This window comes from Orcinus orca, chromosome 9 (assembly GCF_937001465.1).
Source record: "Orcinus orca chromosome 9, mOrcOrc1.1, whole genome shotgun sequence".
NCBI classification, from domain to species: domain Eukaryota; kingdom Metazoa; phylum Chordata; class Mammalia; order Artiodactyla; family Delphinidae; genus Orcinus; species Orcinus orca.
Window position 1 is genome coordinate 103,341,869 of NC_064567.1, and position 20,626 is coordinate 103,362,494.

The 20,626-nt window shown below is 47.6% G+C and overlaps 1 protein-coding gene across 10 annotated transcripts in view; it reads right to left on the bottom strand.

The window, feature by feature from the left end:
• Window positions 1-1,412: 1,412 nt before the first annotated feature.
• IKZF1 (IKAROS family zinc finger 1) overlaps window positions 1,413-20,626 on the bottom strand; it is a 90,989-nt gene continuing 71,775 nt past the window's right edge. For 2 of the 10 annotated variants that reach the window (XM_004277949.4, XM_033402257.2), the window contains 4 exons: window positions 18,953-19,120; window positions 14,566-14,691; window positions 11,644-11,778; window positions 3,817-4,649 (listed from right to left, as the gene is read on the bottom strand). In XM_004277949.4, the coding sequence (XP_004277997.1) occupies window positions 3,940-4,649; window positions 11,644-11,778; window positions 14,566-14,691; window positions 18,953-19,120 (1,139 nt within the window). In that variant the 3' untranslated portion in view covers window positions 3,817-3,939. The other 8 variants (XM_033402259.2, XM_033402258.2, XM_004277952.4 and 5 more) reach the window with 7 other exon arrangements.

Genomic DNA, 20,626 nt, shown 5'->3' on the forward strand with positions numbered 1-20,626 from the left:
TGTCTTGCTGCTCACGACTTCTACCTACCCTCAAACCCACAAGTACCCTAAGCCCAGCACAGCTAGGCCCGGGGCGGGGGCAGGGTGTCAGTCTGCTGAAGTGAACTGACGCACTGGCAGGAACGTCGTACGCAGACGATCACATATGATTCCAACTTGTACTGTACCCGCCCCCAAGCCCACCTCTGTCTCCTCCGACCCGGAGGGGGTCTGTAGCAGGTGGCAGCTCTGCAGGACCTTCTCTCAGACTAGCGTGGGCTTCACAGGATAGGGCAGACAGAGTACTGGTTGCATTTATTTGTTCTATCGCTACAGAGGAAGCTTTTCAAAATGTGTACAAAAGGATACTCTATTCCTCCAGGGGTACACCCCTTGTTCACAGCAAAACAGAAATAATTTAACGTCATCATAGAGGCAGATTGGAAATACAACTGCATTTTCCCATTTACAATCCTGTACACGTAACTGCCAGAAAGGCAGCCAAACGCCTAAAGCTGCATTAGATACAAACAAGTTGAACCCTGAACAGTCATCACACACAACATTGTAAAAAAGTATATCAGAAAGGATTGGAAACAAGATTGCATATTCATACCTGGTTACACGGGTTCACAGTGAATGCTATGGTGCCAACAGCCTATGTGCTTTTTTTTTTTTTTCTGATGTCTGTATATCTTAAATAACTCTAATTTTGGTTCATTTTAAACTAAAACACACACACACACACACACACACTGGACTGAAGGAGCGGGATCTGGGTTTTGAGTAGTGGTGACCCTTCATTATTGCTGGAAATTAAGAAGTGCAAGAGAGAGAAATACATTTGCTTCATGACTTGTCTACAGCAGTTCATTCCTTCTCGCTTTTCTTTCGGCAAGAAGATGACACCATGGAGAGTCACAATCAAAACAAAACAAGAAAAAAGCACAAAAATAGAAAAGAAAGAAAAAGACCTCACATCTCCATAACAGGTAGCTGTCTTTCTCAGTGAAGATTCTAAGATTTCATTCTGCGGTTGATTCTGAATTGGAAGTGAAACGTGCGGGTATCTGAAGCGCTGGGTGCTGGGACATGCCCTCGGGCGATAAAGCAATGGTAACACAATTCCTTTTAGTGACTCTCCTACTAGGACAAGCCCATGCTTTAAGGGACGCGATGCAGGAGGACCTGGGTAAGGAGCGGGCAGCCAGGTGTTTCGTGTGGAGGGAAGCTGGGTGACACGGAGTGGCAGGAATGCCAAGCAGGGATTTCTCGTTGTGATCAACGAATCCACCTGCTACTGGCGCCCCTCCTTTGGTTGATATTTATTTTCAACGAAACGAGAATGCATGAAACCTAGTGCATCCATGACAGTCCCCAAGACACACACTCACACCATCAAACAGCAGAACAAACCACAGAACAAAAGGGAGTGAGATCATGCAAAATCCTACTTTTACCAGCTAGGAGGAAAACGTTAACAGCTTTCGGTACAGAACATGGCCGCTTTTCAAACATAATTTAATTACTTGTTGACATTATATGAAACTTACTTTAAATACAATAGTTTGAAAGAAAAATGGTGTTACAATAGAAAACCACAACAAAAGGTGTGTAAATAAACAGTTATATTGGCTATAAAAGGCAGAGACAGGGAGGGGAAAGCCCTGGAGAAAAGAACTCCTGTAGCCACTATTTACAGTGGTGGGTCCAGCTCTGTCTGAAGTCACAGGGAAAAATAACTCCGTTCAGCCAATGGACCCTGTGGAGCTGGCTGGGAAAGGACAGGGCAGGTGAACTTGGCCTCCAAACTGGAAATCTAAGCAGTCTCTCACCTTGAATATGTATGTTCTTGGGGATGAGGTGGGTCTTTCTCTGTAACTGCAAATGGAACTAACACTGTCCACAGCCCAGAGCCTCCCTCTGCCCCTTCACCCAGTGCATCAGTGTGTCACTGCCCAAATTATTACAACTTTGTCTATTTCCAGGTTCAAAATGTCAAACGGTTCTGTAAGCAAAGAACCCCATGCCTCAAGGATGCTGGGACGCCATCTTTTCCAGAAAACTCAAATGCACCTGAGAGGGTATGTTTCTGAAGACTGAAGAGGGATAATTCATTGATAGAATTTATAATGAATCCAAAGGAACAGGAGTCAGGCTCCAGCCTGCTGACGGGAAACATTCTTGCAGGGCTTCTAGACCCTTCCAGACCCTTTGGAAGGCCTCCAGACCCTTGACTGGTTCAGAATTTGCTTAGAGCAGTGTTCTCCGCTAGGGGCAACTCTTGTTCCCAGGGAACATTTTTGGTAGTCAACTCGGGGTCTTACTGGCATCTATCGGGTAGTGACCAGGGATGCTGTTAGCCTATGATGCCCAGGGGAATCCCCTGCAACAGAGTATCCAGCCCCAGATGTCAAGAGAGCTGAGCCCAGGAACTCTGGATTTAGATGAAATGCAGAGGTGCTTGTGCACAATTTTTCCTGTTTCTTCATGGTCACCTTGGACATTTTTGGTGACGACAAATACTGGAAACATTTGAAACTGTATGACCTTCCTGCTAGATGGTGGAGATGAATGTCCTTAATGACAGAATTACCTTCCTGGTTGGGATGAGAACCCACGGACACCTTCGTGGGGCTTCAGAGAGCACCTCTGGGGCCACCTGCCTCTGTCCTGTTGGACTTCGAGTTCTGGTCACGAGATGGTCCCGAGTCAGACGGGTGTGTCCTGCCTACGTGGATGCAGGGTGCAGCTCTGTCCTTACAGGAGAGAGTTTCAGATGGTTGGAAAGTTTAGTTTCAAACAAATAGGTGCCGTGTGTAAGAAGCGTCTCCCGGACTTCACCTGTCAAACTTCCTTGACCTAAAAATGAAGGGTCATTCTGAATCCTTCTTTTACGGATTTAAAAATGAGAATAATATACACAGCGAGCAGGGTAAGAAATGTACTGACGGTAAGAAATCCAGGCCTGGGGCTGCAAACAAAACATTAACTGAGGTCTAGGATGGGCCTTCTGCAGGGAAAATAGCCTTCTGGGCATAGGTAGAACCCAGCAGGGAAGGAGGACAGAACCAAAGAAATGAGTGTGGAATTTAGAATAAAATTTTGGTTTCTGGGGGATTTTATTATCTGAAAATTTCAAAAGGAATTAAGGTTCTAATTTCAGGACTGGTGTTAAAAATGTAGTGATAGGTTTTGAGGGGAGGGCCCTTAAAAGTACTGATATGACGGAGCAGAGGACAGTAGTCCCAGGTGCCCCAGGGGAACAGGAGATCATCCCACGTGACAACAGGCCTGGGAAGGCTTAGCTGTGGGCTGAGCAACCTCACGGTCTGGAAATCGAGAATGAGTCCAAAGGCTGTGCAACCCCTCGCTCCCTCTGCCCAATGGTCACTCGTCCCCAACAACGTGCAGAATTTGACTTAGAATCATATCTCTGTTTAGAACCTGTGGCCTGTCTTCCCTGGATGCACACGCAGCTTCCGGCCCTGCTGTAGGGGCACTCACCCCCAGGGTCGGCTCACGACCGCAGCTCAGGGGCTGCGCACACGGCTCCTGGGACCTCGGAAACCCCATCTGGGGCGTGAATCCCATGCTTAGCACGGAACCGGCTCATTCCTTCCCGGGCTTCCGCCCGTTTGTATAAAATTCTCTCCGAACATGACCCATCATTTGGAGGACAGCAATTTCTAGGGAGCAACAGGGGAGGGGATTTCAGCCAGCGGTCTACAGAATTGTCTAGTAAGAGAGCATTTCGGGGGCTCCAAATGGAACCCTGCATCTAACAAGAAAAACTTCTTGTTTTCAAAAGCAAACCAACTCAGAACAAAACGAAACACGACCTAAAGGTCAAAGCACAGCAGTCGGTCCATCCCGGCTGCCCGCGCAGGGGCTGGCGCGGGTCCTGGATGCTCTTCCTGGGGGCGGGGCGCGGTCCGCGGGTGGGGGTGGGGGGGTGCTTTAGCTCATGTGGAAGCGGTGCTCCCCCCGCGTGATGTGGGACGAGAACTCGTAGCGGTCCTGGCTGTGGTAGCCGCACATGTTGCACTCGAAGGGATCGCGGAAGCCGTGGCAGCCCATGTGGATGGTGTACATGACGTGGTCCAGGAAGAGCACGCGACAGTGTTCGCACCTGTACACCTTGAGGGGCTCCCCGCTCGTGCCGATCACGCGCAGCGCGTCCGCGGGGCCCTCGGAGGTGGCGCGCAGCACGTCGTAGGCCGCGTGCTCCTCCTTGATGGACAGGCCGTTGCGCGCGTGAGGGGTGAAGTGGTTGGTCAGGTAGATGAGGCTGCCCCGCTGCTCCTCCGTGTTGCTCTCGGTGTCCGTGGAGTCCTGGCAGCTGTTGCTCGGCGACGCCTCGCGCTCGGAGGACGCGGACTTGGCCTTGGAGAGCAGCAGCAGGTTCTCCACGGCGCCGTCCTGGGCCGAGTGGTTGGAGCGCGCAGGGCCCTCGGCGTGGGGCTTGTGGAGGTGGTACATGGGGCTGAGCACCGGGACCACGTCGGAGCTGCCCGGGGGCGTCTGCACCAGGGGGCGCAGGGACTCGGCCCCCAGGTAGCTGATGGCGTTGTTGATGGCCTGGTCCATCACGTGCGTCTGCATCATCTCGTTCTCCTTCTCGTAGCTGGCGCTGCCGTCGTAGGGCAGGTCCGACAGGCACTTGTCCCCTGTGGGAAGCGGGGGACAGTCAGAGAGGCCCAGGTTACCTCTGCACCCGGCGGCAAGAGCTGAAAACTACACCTGCGGGGCACCGACCTCGGGAGCACCTCCAACATGGGGGAGAGCTGACACATCTCTGCCTGCCGGGCACCTGGCACGGGGCTCTGCCCGGGGTCGGCATTTAAACCAATTTGTCTGGACAGATCAATAAATGAATCGGGGAAATAAGGATGGTGTGCCAATTTAAACAGCATATATTCAAACGGATGAAACCAATACTTGTGTCTTTTACTCCGGATGTTATAAACATTTTTATATTTAACATTAATATTTAAATGATGTATTTTCAATATACTGTTGTAAGAAATTTACAATGGCTGCTTAATTTATCAAATTTATGTAATTAAAACATAATTATATGATTACAACAATGTGCGACGTACTTATTTAAAATAATATTATCTCGTATGTTTTAAATTCCCATCTTTAATACGCTAGAATAAGGCTTAATCAAAAACACGAAAACTGTGTATTCTTTATAGTGAAATGGTATCAGTCTTGTCAGTAGCACAAAGCTGGCTCTGACTTGCGTGAGAGTGAAGAGCATCATCGGACGCGCCGGCCTCCACATCCTGCCTGGCCTCCAATTCCACTCTTGCCTCCCAGCCCTTAGCAGCACTGAGCCTGTGCTGCAGAGTCACTTGGTGGAGAGCCGGGAGCAAAGCAAGGAGGCTCCAGGGGTTACATTTACTTGTCCTTTCAAACAATTACTGAACATGAACGATGCCCGAGAATTGTTGTCAAGGACTTGTCAGCAAGCTTCGCCTCAAGAAACTTAAGGTCTAATATCACGGTTTGTAGAAGGCGGCGAGCTCGCTTCCCCTGGAAAGGGGAAATTTGAGAAAAGATTTGACTTCTTGTAATTAACTTTTGAGTATAAATTTTCACAATGAAATAAAATGAGTATACTTGAAGATACACCTTCCCGATATACTGGTTCTAAGCTCAGTAGGAAACCATGGCTTCATTAGTAAATTCATTAATGAACTGTCTGTCCTCATGGTCAGGGCTATTGATTCACTGGACTTTCAGCGATGGTTAGTTAATAAGTCACAGGACGAGAGGCCATCCACAGGCAGGTCTGAACTGTTTACGTTTCACCCCTCGCTCTGCTTCTTTCCTTCTCGCACCAAATCTCCACCAAGCGTCCACCCTGAAGCAGACAGGAGGGACGGAATGGCGAACAAGTAACAGTGGTCCCCATTCTCAGCAGCCCACAGGGGAGACAGACATTAACACATGATAACATGCAGTGCATCCCTGTCTGAGAAGTTGCATGAAAGGAAAGGAAGGTTTGCTACGGGGACCTAATAAAGCTTTCTAGTATGATAAGGCATATTCCTGCCACTTATCAATGGTCACAGATTTTTTTAAGGATTAATAATAAGTCTAGGAAGTATGGAGCAGTTTATCCTTCTGTTGCTAAGAGCTGGCTGCAGACCGTGAAGTGTGTCCCACACAGGAGAAGCAAGAGGACCGAGAGGAGAGGGAGACTGGAGCCTTGAAGGGATGGGTGAAGGTGGCCAGAGCCCTGGGCGGATCACTAGGCTGGGTAAACCCTGCAGAGACTGTGTCTGAAGGAAGACAGAAAGGTCCGAAGGAAGGAAGCACCCTTCTCGGTCACTGGCGGGAGGCAAAGGTGAGGAATGCCTTCCGGCTGCCTAAGGGTCCAGGTTACAGCTGATGGTGGCTGGAGCGGCTGGTGACAGCAAGGACCCCCACACCTCCCACACTGAAACCTGACAGCACGGTCTGCAGCTAGTTCTTAGCAACGAAAGGAAAAATTGCTCCACAGTTCGTAGACTTATTAATAATCCTCAAAAATGTCTGTAACCTTTGATAACTGTCCAGGAGTATGCCCCATCATACCAGAAAGCATCATTAGGTCCCACTTCTTGCTTTGTTAGGGATGTGTATCATACAGCGGCCTGGCTCTCATTCATTCAAATCTGCTGGTGGTCAGGAGTGACACACACCCTGACAACAGTACAATGTGACCCTTGGATTACACAAAGAAACTTGTCAGTGGACTGCCACACCCTCTGCAGAACTGCAACAGAATGGAATTTCTACGTAAGTTGGGTGGCAGGGATCACAGAAGTGGTGTTTCTCCCCATTTAAGGTTAGAAGTAATTGAGTAGCATTACAGAAACCACGTGGTTTTTTTTTTCCTGTTTTTGTGTCGAGGTGCCAAGTGTCTGGTTACATTAACCTCAGAGGAGAAGGAGTCCCTTCTGGCTGGTATCTCAGTCTGTCCCTCCACCAAACCCCAGCAGGGAGGGGAGGGGAGTGGACTTCACAGACAATTCTGCTACATATAAAAGTGCTTACAGCTCCACCAAAAATGGTGCTTTCCCACCTAATCATCCTGTTTCTCCCAAAGTCATGGTTCTGTGGTTTCCTAAGCAACCATTGAAATCTGTTGTTTTTAAAACTGGGAATCAACAACAAAAGGAGGTAGGAAATAAACAACAACAACATAGATTTCAGACTCACGTGGCATATTAAAAACACCCACAGAATTTCTCTTCCCTAATATTCCACAAAGTGAGAAAATCCCACAACATTCACTTTGGCAATATGCTAAAGAAAGGTACATAGTCTAATGAAATACATGTTTATAAAAAATCAAGGACCAAGGAAAGAAAATTCTGGCATGAGATACATGGCAAAGCTTGGCCGTTGATCTCACTTACAAAAACCTTAAGTATGAATCAACAAAATCTTCAGCATTTTCCCTAATATCCTCATATCCATAGAGAATCAATTCAAATAGGTGTCTTTTTCCACTTATGATCGAAAAGCAGTTAAAACCTCTGCTAATGAGACCAGGTGACCCTGGCCAAGTGAGCAGTGAGACTGGTTCTCTGGATGGGAGACAGGAGTTAAGTCCTCAATGCTGTACACTGGGAGGAAATAGCCCAAAGGACCAGAGCAGGCCCCTGTGGGAAATACTCCCCAACCAGGTACAGTACAGTGATAACTGGTTTAGGGCATTTAACCAGGTCTCAGAACGAGGGACAGAGGGCGGAGAGGAACTCTTTTAACAAAGGCTGCACTTCGCCTCACCTGAACTCTCCCAACCCCATCCTTGGCATTCTTTCAGTATTGAGAAAAGTCAATAGCTCTCACAGGAAAAAAAAAATCTCAGATACAATAGGAAGAATGTAGGCATGTCAATCAAACTCTATCAGCCCAAGCTGAATAAGCAAGATGAAAAGAAAAGGTCATGGTTACTGTGAAGATATTTTCTAGCAAGACAAGGGAAGAAAGGAAGTGAAACACAGACCACTAAGCCCATCCTAGGGAAAAGCTTAATTCAAGGAAGAGAAGTAATGTTTCATAATTGCTTTGTGACACAGATTCAATTAAAAAATATACTGAAACATGGCAGGCTAAAACAACAGAATAAGATGAAAACAGAGATTTTCGATCTCAGGAAACAAAATGAGGTCCAAACAGTATTATTACAGAATTAACACATGGATTAGAAACATCAAGTAATAGAACATAAACTCCTAAAAATGGAATTACTAACATAGAGGAAAAACACAAGATAATAACAGTGAATAAATGTGAAAAAGCCAAAAAAATAAACTTAGAGAAATGCTAACAGATATGGAAGACAAACTCTCCAACATAAGGACATCTGGTATCTCTGAATAGAGATCACAGCAGATGAAACAAAAATATATATTTATAAAAAAGAGAATTTCCAAGAAATAAAAGAGAAAAGAAGGGAATCCCCAGATTAAAATGTCAGGAAATTTTTATTCAGAATGCAAAAACACCAAGACACATCCCAGTTAGGGTATTTAACTTTTAGGTTAAAGAAAAAACTCTTCAGGCATTCAGAGAGAAAATGAAAATCTTGCCTTCAGTCATGATGGCAAGATCTAAAAAGTTCCCAGGGGAAAAAAAAGAGTGAACAACATCACATACTTGTCAGAATGCTCTTCAGGTAGAAAGGCAGCAGGCAGACCTCCTCAAACACAAAGCAATTATGAAAACAGAACACCTACAGAAGCTTCTTGAAAAGAGTGGCATGTAAAGTCCAATCAATTAAGAGATCACGCTAAATAAATAGAAATAGTAGTAGAAGGGCTGGGTCTGAGCCTCTCTTGAGTTCAAACTCGGAGCTCTTTCAATCCCACCAATACCCTGCCAGCTTGTACGGTTACAGCTGCATTCCTACACACTCTTTCTGAATTTGTATACAAGATAGACCACTTCTAGAGGTTAGAGGTCCATCTCCTTTTTAATTTTAGAGATGGAGAAACCACAGGTTAGGAGGGGTTGATGAAAACCCCATCAAGTTGACATGAGGGTAAGGTAGTCATCTGGGGGCAAGAAGAGGCATTAGTTTAGAAATAAACTGCCAATCACCAAACTCTTGGGCAAACACCTAACAGAACACACAGCCAGTTCTGAGCCCTTTTTTCCAATCTCCACTCCGCCATCCTTGTCCTACTGTCTACTGTCGTTCCCCCCGGGACCCTGCCACTTCTCCTGTGCTGTCCACCTCTCCCCAGTGACTCCTTTTTACCTTAGCTTTGCTTGACCAGACAGACGGGTTCTGGTTTTGTTTGTTTGTTTGTTTATTTATTTATTTATTTATAAATAGCATCTAAATCTCAATACAACGCCTAAATTGTGGTCTCACCCGCGGTGGCTACTGCGGAGTTTCACAGATAGTTATTTGAAGTCTCCATAAGCTGCAGGGGCTGAAATACCCATTTATAAAGCCCTTGGTATCCCTCACTTTCCTCACCTGAAGGAGGAAGTGGTACCCAGCTCCCCAGGGCCCGTGACTGTCAACAATCCTCGGGCACACGTGCTGCTCTATCTCTCCTGGTCACCGGCCCCCAAGCCCCCTCCACACAAGGCCTCCAGGGAGGAGCTGAGGGGCCCCAGGCTCGCCTCCACCCGGTGCTACCTGAAATCCTACCCGCAGCACTTGGTCCTCCATGTCACGTCACTCCCACTCTGCTCAGGAAACAGGAGGCCTCCCCCCGCCCAACAGTCTAAAGGCTCAGGTTTGTGTGGGCGACTCCCCAGACCGCGTCTCCAGCCGGTGGTTTGCAAAAGTGTTTTTTAACTGAATCCTTCCTCCCCCCACCCCTCCCAACACCCAGCCTCCGATCAAAATGAAGCCTGTTTTAAGTGTCAGAGACAGGATGGAGCCCAAGAACTTGGCCTTCTGTTGGTCCTGCCCACCTCCTGCAGGAAAGCAGCTGCCCCAGGCCTCACTGACCACTAACCCCGTGCTGGACCCACGCCCTCTCCCAACACACATTTCACAGGCTCCCACAGGGCGTCACTCAGAAAGCCCTTGAAAACGAGCAGATCACACCCAGACTCTATCTTTTCCCAGAACCTGTCAATGGCACATGGGTCCCCATGACTCATAACTTCCGTCCCCCAGTCCCGGCACGGCCCCCATACCTCCCTCCTTCCACCACAGCCCCACCGTCCTCGCATTTCCAGTCAGTCTTTGGCACTCGAGCTCTCTATTTTCCAAGATGTGGCTCCAATCAAAAACATGCCAATGCTTTCTTCTGTCTACTGCATTGAGGCTACCTTTCTCACCTTGGCATTCCAAGGCCATTCACCTGTGGCCACAGCTGACTCGGGCTTTACTATTATGGCTTCCCTGAGGATCCGTGGGTCACCCTGGGATGCGCCCTGATTGTCAGACGTGTCCACACGTCCCGCTCCAGCTCCCAAACGGCATCATCATTTCTCTGTATTTGTATCCATCTGCCTAGAACCCTTCTCCATTCTTCCACTGTCAAAAATGTGTTGAAATCCTCTTCCTCCCTCCCAGTGACAGGTCACTGTCAGCTTCACAAGCTTTTACTGATCCTCTTCCCTGGACGTGACCCTCCCCCCTGGTCCTCCTCCTTGGACGTGACCCTCCCCCCAGTCCTCCTCCTTGGACATGACCCTCCCCCCTGGTCCTCCTCCTTGGACATGACCCTCCCCCCGGTCCTCCTCCCTGGACATGACCCTCCCCCCGGTCCTCCTCCCTGGACATGACCCTCCCCCCTGGTCGTCCTCCCTGGACGTGACCCTCCCCCCCCAATCCTCCTCCCTGGACATGACCCTCCCCACCCCGGTCCTCTTCCCTGGACGTGACCCTCTCCTCTATGTTCCTCCTTCTACATTATCTTCATGATATTATCTTCACACTGAGGGCTTCTAAATGTTGTCACTTCCTTGGTGCTAATCTAGGTTCATAAAACCCCGTGATATACGTAAAGAGTGGAACCAAGGCTGGAGAGTTTGACTAATTTTGCGAAGGTGACAGTGTGGCTGTGAACTCACACCCTCAGGCTGGGTCCCCAGCCCAGAGCCCTTCGCCCCTCCCTCCTGCCCAGGTGTCATCCTTCTTGAACTCCCAGGGTCTGGGCTGGATGATGGCTACATTGGCAATAACCTCCTAGAGGAAGGGCTGTCCCACCCTGAAAGCACCTGGCACAGGTAGAGTCAGTGGTATCTCCTTGCTGGGCACCTCACAGGCCAGTTGCCCTGCAATTCTGCCCTTTTAGCCTTCAAAGTAGCCCATGTGGGGAGTATTATGAGCTTCTTCTGAAAAATGAGCACCTGAGGCTCAGAGAGGCTGCTCTCCAGGCCATGCCCCTGCTGCCCTGTGCTCACTGACAGGCCACCCCCAAAGGACACAGAGTGCCCACGGGCAGATCTCACCGAGTGCCCCAGAAGCTGCAGAACCACCTCTAAGGACAACTCCTGGGAGAAGGTCTGTTATTTTTAAGAAGCCTATTGGAAAACCATTCCGAGATATTTGAGAAATGTTAAGTTTGCCAATGTTTGCTTTTTAAAAAATGAGATATGTTTTCCTTTCTTCTACCCTCAACTAATCACCATCTAAAGCACCCGCGTGGTTGTTCTTTTAAGAGACAGGAAACGTTTAACTCTTACCAACAAATTTCTGAGGCATAGAGCTCTTACGTTTGGCGACGTTACTTGCTAGTCTGTCCAGCACGAGCGAGCGCTCCGATCCCATCTTGCACAGGTCTTCTGCCATTTCACTGTGATTAGTTTCTTCTTTAATGACTAAAGTCAAAGACAGTTAGAAAGACCAGTTTAGAAACACTTACGGTGAAAGGATTCAGTCTCATCATCAGTGTTAAATATGACATGTGTTAAGCGCCTACAAGAGCCAGGATCTTCACGGAGATTATTTCTAATCTTCCTAGCAACCCTGCCAGCCAGATGGAGGCTGACCAGAGCCACCTGCTAATGACACCTGCCTTATCCCCCAAGACCAGGGAATAAGCACCACCACTGTCCCTAGAAGCCGGATTGTGATTAAGTAATTGTGTCCCTTTGACAAGTCCTCTTAACTTTTCAAATACACCCCAATCCACTAATTCAGTCAATCCTGACAGCAGCCCTCCTGAGAGTCAAAGAACTCTCAGCTAGAAATGATCCAAGGCTCGGACTCTGCCACAGTGGACAGAGGTGCAGGAGAAACCTGGCCACAGAGATGCTGCAGCCAATCCTGGCAACATGGGAATGAACTCAGAGCTCCTGGACCCTGAACACAGCAAACCGGAAAATCAAAAAAACATGCACCGTAAGAAATCTAGAAATTGTGGAGGTGAATGTTGATCTAGGAAGTGTTTCTAGCCAACCTGTGCTTTTCTATGTCATCCCTTTCTTTCCATAATTGAAGACACAGCTTTGTATCCTGCGTAACCATCCGTGTTCTAGTTTTTATGGTTGGATTTTTGGAAATATCGCTCTTTCATCCCCCTGCAATTTCTCCTAAGCTATAAGAAGCTAAAAATGCAAACTGATTATCTTCCAAATGGCTAATCAATTCTTCCCACACCGATTCTGAAAAGTCCACTGAAATCCCACTGCTCTGTGCTTCTTCCTTTTTCAGATGGGATGGGCTGATTGATCACAGGGTCTCTGGAAGTTTTACTCATTTCTATTATGGATTTGTCTGTCCATTCTTCAAAGAGGTCCAGATGACAGCTACGTTTGAATACAGCATTAGACATTACTCTTCTTTTTAAAAAAATGCCATTTCCCTCATTTGCTTTTCCAGATACATTTTATAACATTCCAGTAAGATTGACAAACCAATTTCATGCTAAAACCATGCTGTGATCCCAGAGGACACACGTGCAGTGTCCAGGCCTCTCTCCCTGTGACTCCTCCATGTTTTCTGGCCCCAGTATTGTTTGCTAGCTTTCTTCATCATGGACTGCACATGACCTGCTAAGATTATTTCTAAGCATTTTATGTCTTCATTGCTTCATGATGAACGCCACTTTGAAAAAATATATTTCAAATTGGTTATTATCGCTGGTAAATTTAATTTTTTAGCCTTGGAAATGTGGGTTTCTTATTAAATGGACAAACGTAACAGCCCACACCCTGATTTATATGAGGGGTACCCATAAAATCCGTAGAATTCAATTGCACTGGTAGTATTTTTGATCTATCAAGCTGATATGCTTCCCGGTGTATCCATCCTTCTCTGCAAAGCCGGGCCTGTGGCCTGTCCAGGGCGCCTACAGCACCTCGAGCTGGGTTTCCTCTCTGCCAGGCCATGGGGCCTCCTGAGACCCTCAGAGACAGCACAGTGAGGGGCCACGAGCCCAGGGCTCCCAGACCACTGACTCTTCTGCCATTTGATTCATTTCTCTCTAAGCTTGTAACACAATCTGTGCACCTAAGGCTCAAGGGAACCTCATGTTTTCCACAAAGACATTAGGAAATTATGACAGATGACCAAAAAGCCTTTTCCTAAATAAAGTCATATTCAGAAAAATTAAATCTTTGCTACATCTCATAAGCTAGGCTTTGTCTATACCTAAGCCCAAAGAATGGCGCCAACCTAAGGGGATGGTGAGGGGTGAGCCCACTTAAGGGCCCATCTGAGTGCTCACGGGGGCTGGTCCTGGGGGGCCCGGGAGGGATGGGTCATGAGAAATGCACAGAGGGCACAGGTCAACCAGCCCAGCACAGCGAGACCCCCACCCACTGCCTGCCCGAGACCCGGTGTAGCCTTGCACGAATTCCACTGGCTTTTATGGACCCTCAACCAGCACTAACTCCACAGGAGAAGCCGTCTCATCTGAGTACAGGACAGAAAGCCATCATGAAGAATCCCAAACCATCTGATCACCAGAGGGAATCAATCTGCATCTTAGGACTAAATGGATCCACACTCTCTCTGTTTACGTCTTTCTCTTTACGTTATCTCAGATCAGAGCCAAATGTTATCTTGAGATGCAATACACAGCGAAGCATCAGAGCACATGAGGAGGAAAAAGCAAGCTTCCCTTGAAACCTGTGACAGCTGCAAGACTACAGACAGTCAGGGTCTTCCAATCATCCCACGTTCCAGGCAGGTGCCAACACTGATGAATGAAAACATGGCCTGAAAGCTCTTATTTGATCCACTTCATGAAAAAATCATTTTTAAAACCAGATTTCACATCTTATTTTGATGACTAAGCACAAAGAAGCAATTGATACTCCAGGTTAAAAAAAAAAAAAAAAAAAACACCAAAAACCAGAAAGAAAAGAAAAAAACCCAGACTTTCAAGGGTCACTACAATCTTAGAAGCTTCCCCAGACTTCGAGAGGAAGGGGTTTCAAGGTCACGTGCTCCCTGGTAAGAGGAGGTCTTGGAAAGCTGGGAAGCACAGGGCACTCCTAGTGAGAGTTCAGCAGCCAAAAACATCCCTCCATCCCAGCGGTGGTGGCTCCCGGGCCTGTGCTCTGGTCCAGCTGCATCCCAGCGGGCAGGGGGCCCTCCTTCCCCCCAGCTGGGGAGGGAGGGGGAGCCAAGGCCAGGCAGCCTGTGCCCTCGGCGCTTACCTGGGTACAGTGTGCCTGGAAGGCCCATGCTTTGCAAGTAGTTGTGGCAGCGCTCTTTGTGTTCCTCTAAAGAGCTTCGCTGTTTATAGCTTCGGCCACAATATCCACATTTGTGAGGCTTACCAACTGCAGGAGACACAATGGAGTTCAAGACCCCGATTAAATAGCGGCCGTACGTGTCATGGGAAGGCATGCAATACACTTTTTACCAAAAAGGCAAAAAAAACTCTGCTCTTGAGAGCTAAAAGCATTATGGGCTCCGTCGAGTTGACTGAATTTAAAGATGTGAATGCCCAGGGGTTTCCTGATTGTACCAAGAACTCCTGTTACCTTTTTATCATTTTGACTTGTTCACTGCCTAACAAATTCTCTTCTACTTAAATCACAAAGCCTGAACTTTAACTGGAAGAAACAAACCACTGCAGTGTTATAACAGGGATGCCCGACAACAGGGCAGAGATGTGAGGAAGGCCTGAGCTGGCTGGATAATATACAGACTCAGCTCCAAAGTTGGCCTCTTGTCCATGGCCACACCATGGGCCAGGTCTGGAGTGACAGTGACATCAGGTCTGATGCAACCAAAGTGAATTCAACTCCTAAACTAGTGCTAAATAAATACCTGAGGTCTGTAAGACACCACAGTGGATAAATAGACTTTAATGAAGTAAGCATTTTGTTTCCAAAATGTATTTTCTTGTTCTAACCTGGAAAAGCTCTGTTTTCTCCCCAAAGACCTTTAGGGATGGCATGGCTTCTAGATCAGCCCTGTCCCACAGAATTTACTATGAAGAAGGAAATGTTCTCCACCTGTTCTGTCCAATATGGCAGCCACCAGCCACGCGTGTCCACTGAGCATTCGAAGTATGGCTCACGCCACTAAGAACAGAAGTTTGAATTTTGTTTAACTAATTAAAATTTATACACCACATATGGCTCATGGCTACTGTATTGAGCAGTGCACTTCTATACAGAGTTTAGTTCTTCCTGAATTTTATCGAGTGGTATTTTAGGAAAAGAAGACTAGCACAAGTTCATATCATGCCTAAGTTTAAAGATTTTAATAGCATTTTAGGAGATAAAATGGATAAAGGATCTTCTATTATTTATACAATACAAATTTCCACCCTAAAGCCAGAACCTTTTAGTTCCTTCTCATACTGTTAGATTTCACATATTTGAGAGTATTATGTCAAAATCGATGCCATCCAAATAGGACTGTTTGGTGAAATGGCTTAAGCAAATCTTGTATTGGTTAAATCTCTTCCTTTTTTTTTTTTTTTTGTATTTTTGCTATGACTTTTATTTTTTATTTATTTTTTTTAACATCTTTATTGGAGTATAATTGCTTTACAATGGTATGTTAGTTTCAGCTTCACACCAAAATGAATCTTCCTTAGGTGAACAGAAACTATGGTTTAAGAAGACTAGACGAAAACCAAAATTTGACTTCTGGAACATTTACTGGAGGGAAAAGGGAGCTTTTATTATTTGGAGAAAGTGTTGTAGCCCTAACATCAGAGAAACAACATTGACGTATACAATGTTGCTAAAACCGCACGTTTTATTGAGTATGGCCTTTAGAAACTCATAGAATATAGATAACCCACTCAATGTCTTTTCCCGGAAAAGCTACAGCTTTAGCAAATTTCCATACATATGGCCTGGTGTCTGAATACACATTTCTGTCTGAGTATATGATTGATTTTAACTCTGGAACATAAGAAGTTCATGAAAGCAACTGAACGAAAGTATATCTTGAAGTGTAGTCCACTGTTCTGCAGGAAAGAAGGTCTCTAGCCAAGCTTGCAATTTCCAAAGAAAGCAGAGAAGAAGGGAGGGGAACCCTTCCTCACCCTTCCAGACTACCCAAGCCCCTCTTATCAGTACGGGACAAATCCTATAGCTGGAATCTCAGGCCACCACCTGTTGCCAGGGAAAGCTACCAGGTTGATGGTGGTTTTTAGTGGAATGGGGGTGTGGCCATTTCACAACGGACTAGAACATGATCATATCTGAATTTGCAGACAAAGGCTGAAGTCCTCACTTCATTCTAGTGAAATCATCTTGTAGAACCTAAGTCATTGTCTTTTTTTTTTTTTTGCAGGAGTTGTGTGTCTGTGGCACTTTCCGACGGCAGAATAACCAGCAGCCCTGGATCAATGATGGTTTTCTCACTACAGTTTTGTCTACTCGCTCATCAGTGGATCCCTAATAGAAATAAAGTGTCCAGAGTCTACCACTGTTATATATAATCAGCCACACTGAGCAGGATACCATCATGCCTCACATGAAATAAGCAGGCATGGAGCCAGAATAAGTTAAAATACTGCATGAGATATTTCTAACTTCACCATAGAACTGATACGCAGGAGAGATTTCTGTTGCCAATCAGAGTGACCCAGGGATGACGACAGTATGGTTGGTGTCAAGCTAGGGCTGAGTCTTTGTGTTTTCTACCAAAGGGGATATTGTGCATCCTACAACTCTAATGCAGTGTTACTGCTGTGATGATGTCAACCTGACTCCACATGAAGGCCACCTGTGAAGTTTCTCTGCCCTAGAGCCCCCGGTAGGCTCTGTACACAGACGGTGTCACTGTCACATCGGAAGCCTACAGAGACCCTGCAAACCTCCACCTCTGGGGGGACGACACATGTGCTCCTTATTAGCCACACGTGTAAGCACCTGTGAATGCTCACTGTCGCGGCGTCATCATCCCGCTTTGGGGAAGCCGCCTGTCTTCCTGTCCCCTGCAGCAAGGTCCTCCCCAGCCCTCAGCAGGGCCCAAGCCCCACAGGAACCCCCGCCGACCTCTCCTCGTGGAGAAGCCACTCCTCGGCTTCGTGTGGCTCCTTTCTCGGAAGATTCTGGGAAGCTCTCCCACGCCATCCCAGTGTTCTAAGAGCATTTGGGAGCCTCCGCCACGCTGACGGTCAGGAAGGAGGCCGGAACGAGGGGCGATGGCCGGACCGAGCATCTGAGAAGCAGAGCTGCCGGGACCCGCCCCCCACTGTCCCTGTGGCCTTGCGCTGACTCCCTGCAGGCACCACCCACCAGAGGAGGACCACCTCCACACAACACTTGTAAATGCCCAGCACCTCCCTTTCCAGGACCACATGCTCACTGGGAACTTTTCCGAAGGTGAGCCTAGAAACTCGCCCTGTGGCTGGACCCAAGCCCTGCCTCCTCCTGGATGGACACCTCCCGCCCGAGATTGACTGTCCCCTCTCTGCGCTCCTGCTGCCCCTCCGATGCTCGCACCACGGTACCCGGCACACGCTGGGGCTCTGCCGTCTCCTCCCCGGGGTGCTCAGTAAATGTGTGACGAGGAAGCGGCCCCAACCCTGGCATCAACTACACCCATCACCTCTGGGGAGCGGGGCCTGAGCGCAAGCCAACCTTCCCCAAGGATACGCATCCCTGCCTCCTGTGCTGCTGTCCTGGGGGCGTCGGGGGGAGCTGGGCTACAGCCTCTTCCTCTCCCACCGCAGGTCTGGACAGTCTGATCAGTGAGCTCCCTGAGGGCAGGGGTGAGGGCCCATCGCCTCCTGCTCTCGGGGCTGGAAGGGCGTGATGTCAAATACCCCTGTGGGTGGCGTGCTGGCACAGCACACATTCCCTACCCTGTCTTCTGACCTGGAAGGTTACGGGGCCACTGGATCATGAAACACCAAGGAAGCTTCTCCGGGGACAGAAGATCCAGTCTACTCAGAGGTGGATCTGTGCTCTCAGGCTGGAGCGCTTCGAATATTGTGGGACATTCTCGCTTACCATGACCTTGCTGAGACCCTGATTACTCAGGACGCATTTACTAAAATCTCGTAATGGCCCCAAACTGGCCTCTCCCACGGAGGTCTCGGCTGGCCTCTGGCGTGACCGTTGCACTTGGGCCCAGTCGGGAGCGCACCCTCAGGGAACAGGGAACAGTCAACACCCATCAGGACAGAATCACCTTATCTACCACCTTTGCAAAGAAAACTAGCCCCACGATGACTCCCGAAATGCTCGGCATGAAACAGTCGCGTGGGTGGCTTAACAGTTAACATTGAGAGACGTATTTGGAAACTTTGGGGTGTTAGCAGCACACTCAAGACAAGTACGAGCTGCCAAATCCTTTAAAAGAGAAACCCACTTACCTGACACAAGGGGACGAGGAGGCCTCTTTTGAAATACTCTACCTAAGATGAGACGTGTGCATGCGTGTGTGCGCGTGTGCACGCATGTGTACGTTAAGGTTCCCCACCCATCCGAGCACGTGGGGGAGGGCACTGCTGTCTCCGTCAGGTGCAGCCGATGCCCGGGGGAGCGCTGTCCCGGGAGCAGGGCATCCCTGAGAGGATGCCAGGCAGTCCCCAAGCCAAGCCCCGCCTGCGCCCAGAGGACCTACCGGAGTGCGTCCTCAGGTGGCCGGTGAGGGCGTCCCGCCGGCGACATGCGTAGTTGCAGAGGTGGCACTTGAAGGGCTTCTCGCCCGAGTGAAGCTTGATGTGCCGGAGCAGGTTGCCTTTCTGCGTGAAGGAGGCCCCGCACTGGTTGCACTGGAAAGGCCGCTCTCCTGCGGGGACGAGAAGGGAGCCGGTGAGAGTGGGACCCAGCGCTGGGACGAGGGGAGGACGTGGCGAGAAAGTTGTTTCCCGAGGGCCCGGTGACTTCCACCGGCTGCAGGTTTGATGGAACGTGAGGCTTTCAGACTAAACCTGCCAGTTCTTTAACGCTTCACTGGTTGGGTCAATTTGATCTGAAAATCTAATTTTTTCCCCCTAAATCAGAACGGCACATCACAATGCAAATTCAAACTCATTTAAATAAAGCGGCGGCAACATTTTGTGATGAAGAGCCACTCTTCCTCATCAGCAGTTTTGGAATAAACCAATATCCAATTTTGCGTGTTGTGGCATTTGGTGGGGCTTTTAATGTGGCTTTTTTCAAAGGGTCTTTAAAATATGCCACTGAAGCAGCAAAATAAAAAGGAAACTCATTAAAAATGCATTTCAGGATCACAAGTTCATTTCAGCGTTACATTCTTATATTTAAATGAAAGGTACTTCATTATAACAGTTATAATAACTTCTTTTCATTTACATTTTCCCTGTATTTTCCCTTTCAATTTCTTCTCCATTACCTGTCTGTCCCTATGCAGGCAAATCAGGAAAGAGACAGACAGAGTGTGAGGGTGGGAGAGAGAGAGAAAGATTGAATAAAATGAGAAGTTGAGAAACTGGAGGGAAGGTCTGCACCGTCCAGAGAAAAGTCCCGAATCTCCCCGTGATGCTGCCTCAAAATCTGACCTGCACTGAGGTTTCTGGCTTTTTGCTTTCCTCACAATCCTACAACCTTGAAGCTAGTATTGTTCTATCCATATTCCTAGAAGACAGTTATATTTTCAGTACCAATATTCTAAGAGGTGCAATTTAGTTGTCATTAGGAATTCTTTCAGGGGTGGCACTACTGGAGTGGTGACAAAAACAAAAGCAACAAAAATACACTGGACCCTCTGCTGTGTGTCAGCTCATGTCCCCAAACTCTGAATCCAACAAAGGATGAAACAGGCATCTGTGGTCAAGAAATATGCTATTGAGTACGTCATAGGTCTCAGAATCTAAAATCGGTGAACGTTTTTATTTAACTCTCAATTAAAAGAGGGATACATTTGTCATGTTTAAGTAAGCATTAAAGCTCTTTTAAAACCAAATGCTTTTTTTTTTCTTTTTTTTTTTTTTAAGAAGGAGAGCTCTGTATGACCACAATATCTGGTGTTGAGATACCATGAGAATGCACTTCCTAGTAACAATTTTTTCTTCAGAAAGAAGAATGTGTTAAAATGTACAGTCAATCTTCCCAATCGGCTTACGTGATTTTGGTGAACAAGACAGCACTTAGCAAAAGCGATTAAGTAGAAGCATATCTGGTCCTCTTAAAATCTACACCAGATTAAATTTCAAAGTCTATGTTGGCCTCTGAATTTCATGATTACCATCATTCTTAATTTTAAGTGGGCAGGACAGATGTGCTACTGGAAAAACTGCAACTAATTCACAATGCTATTCAATCATAGACCATT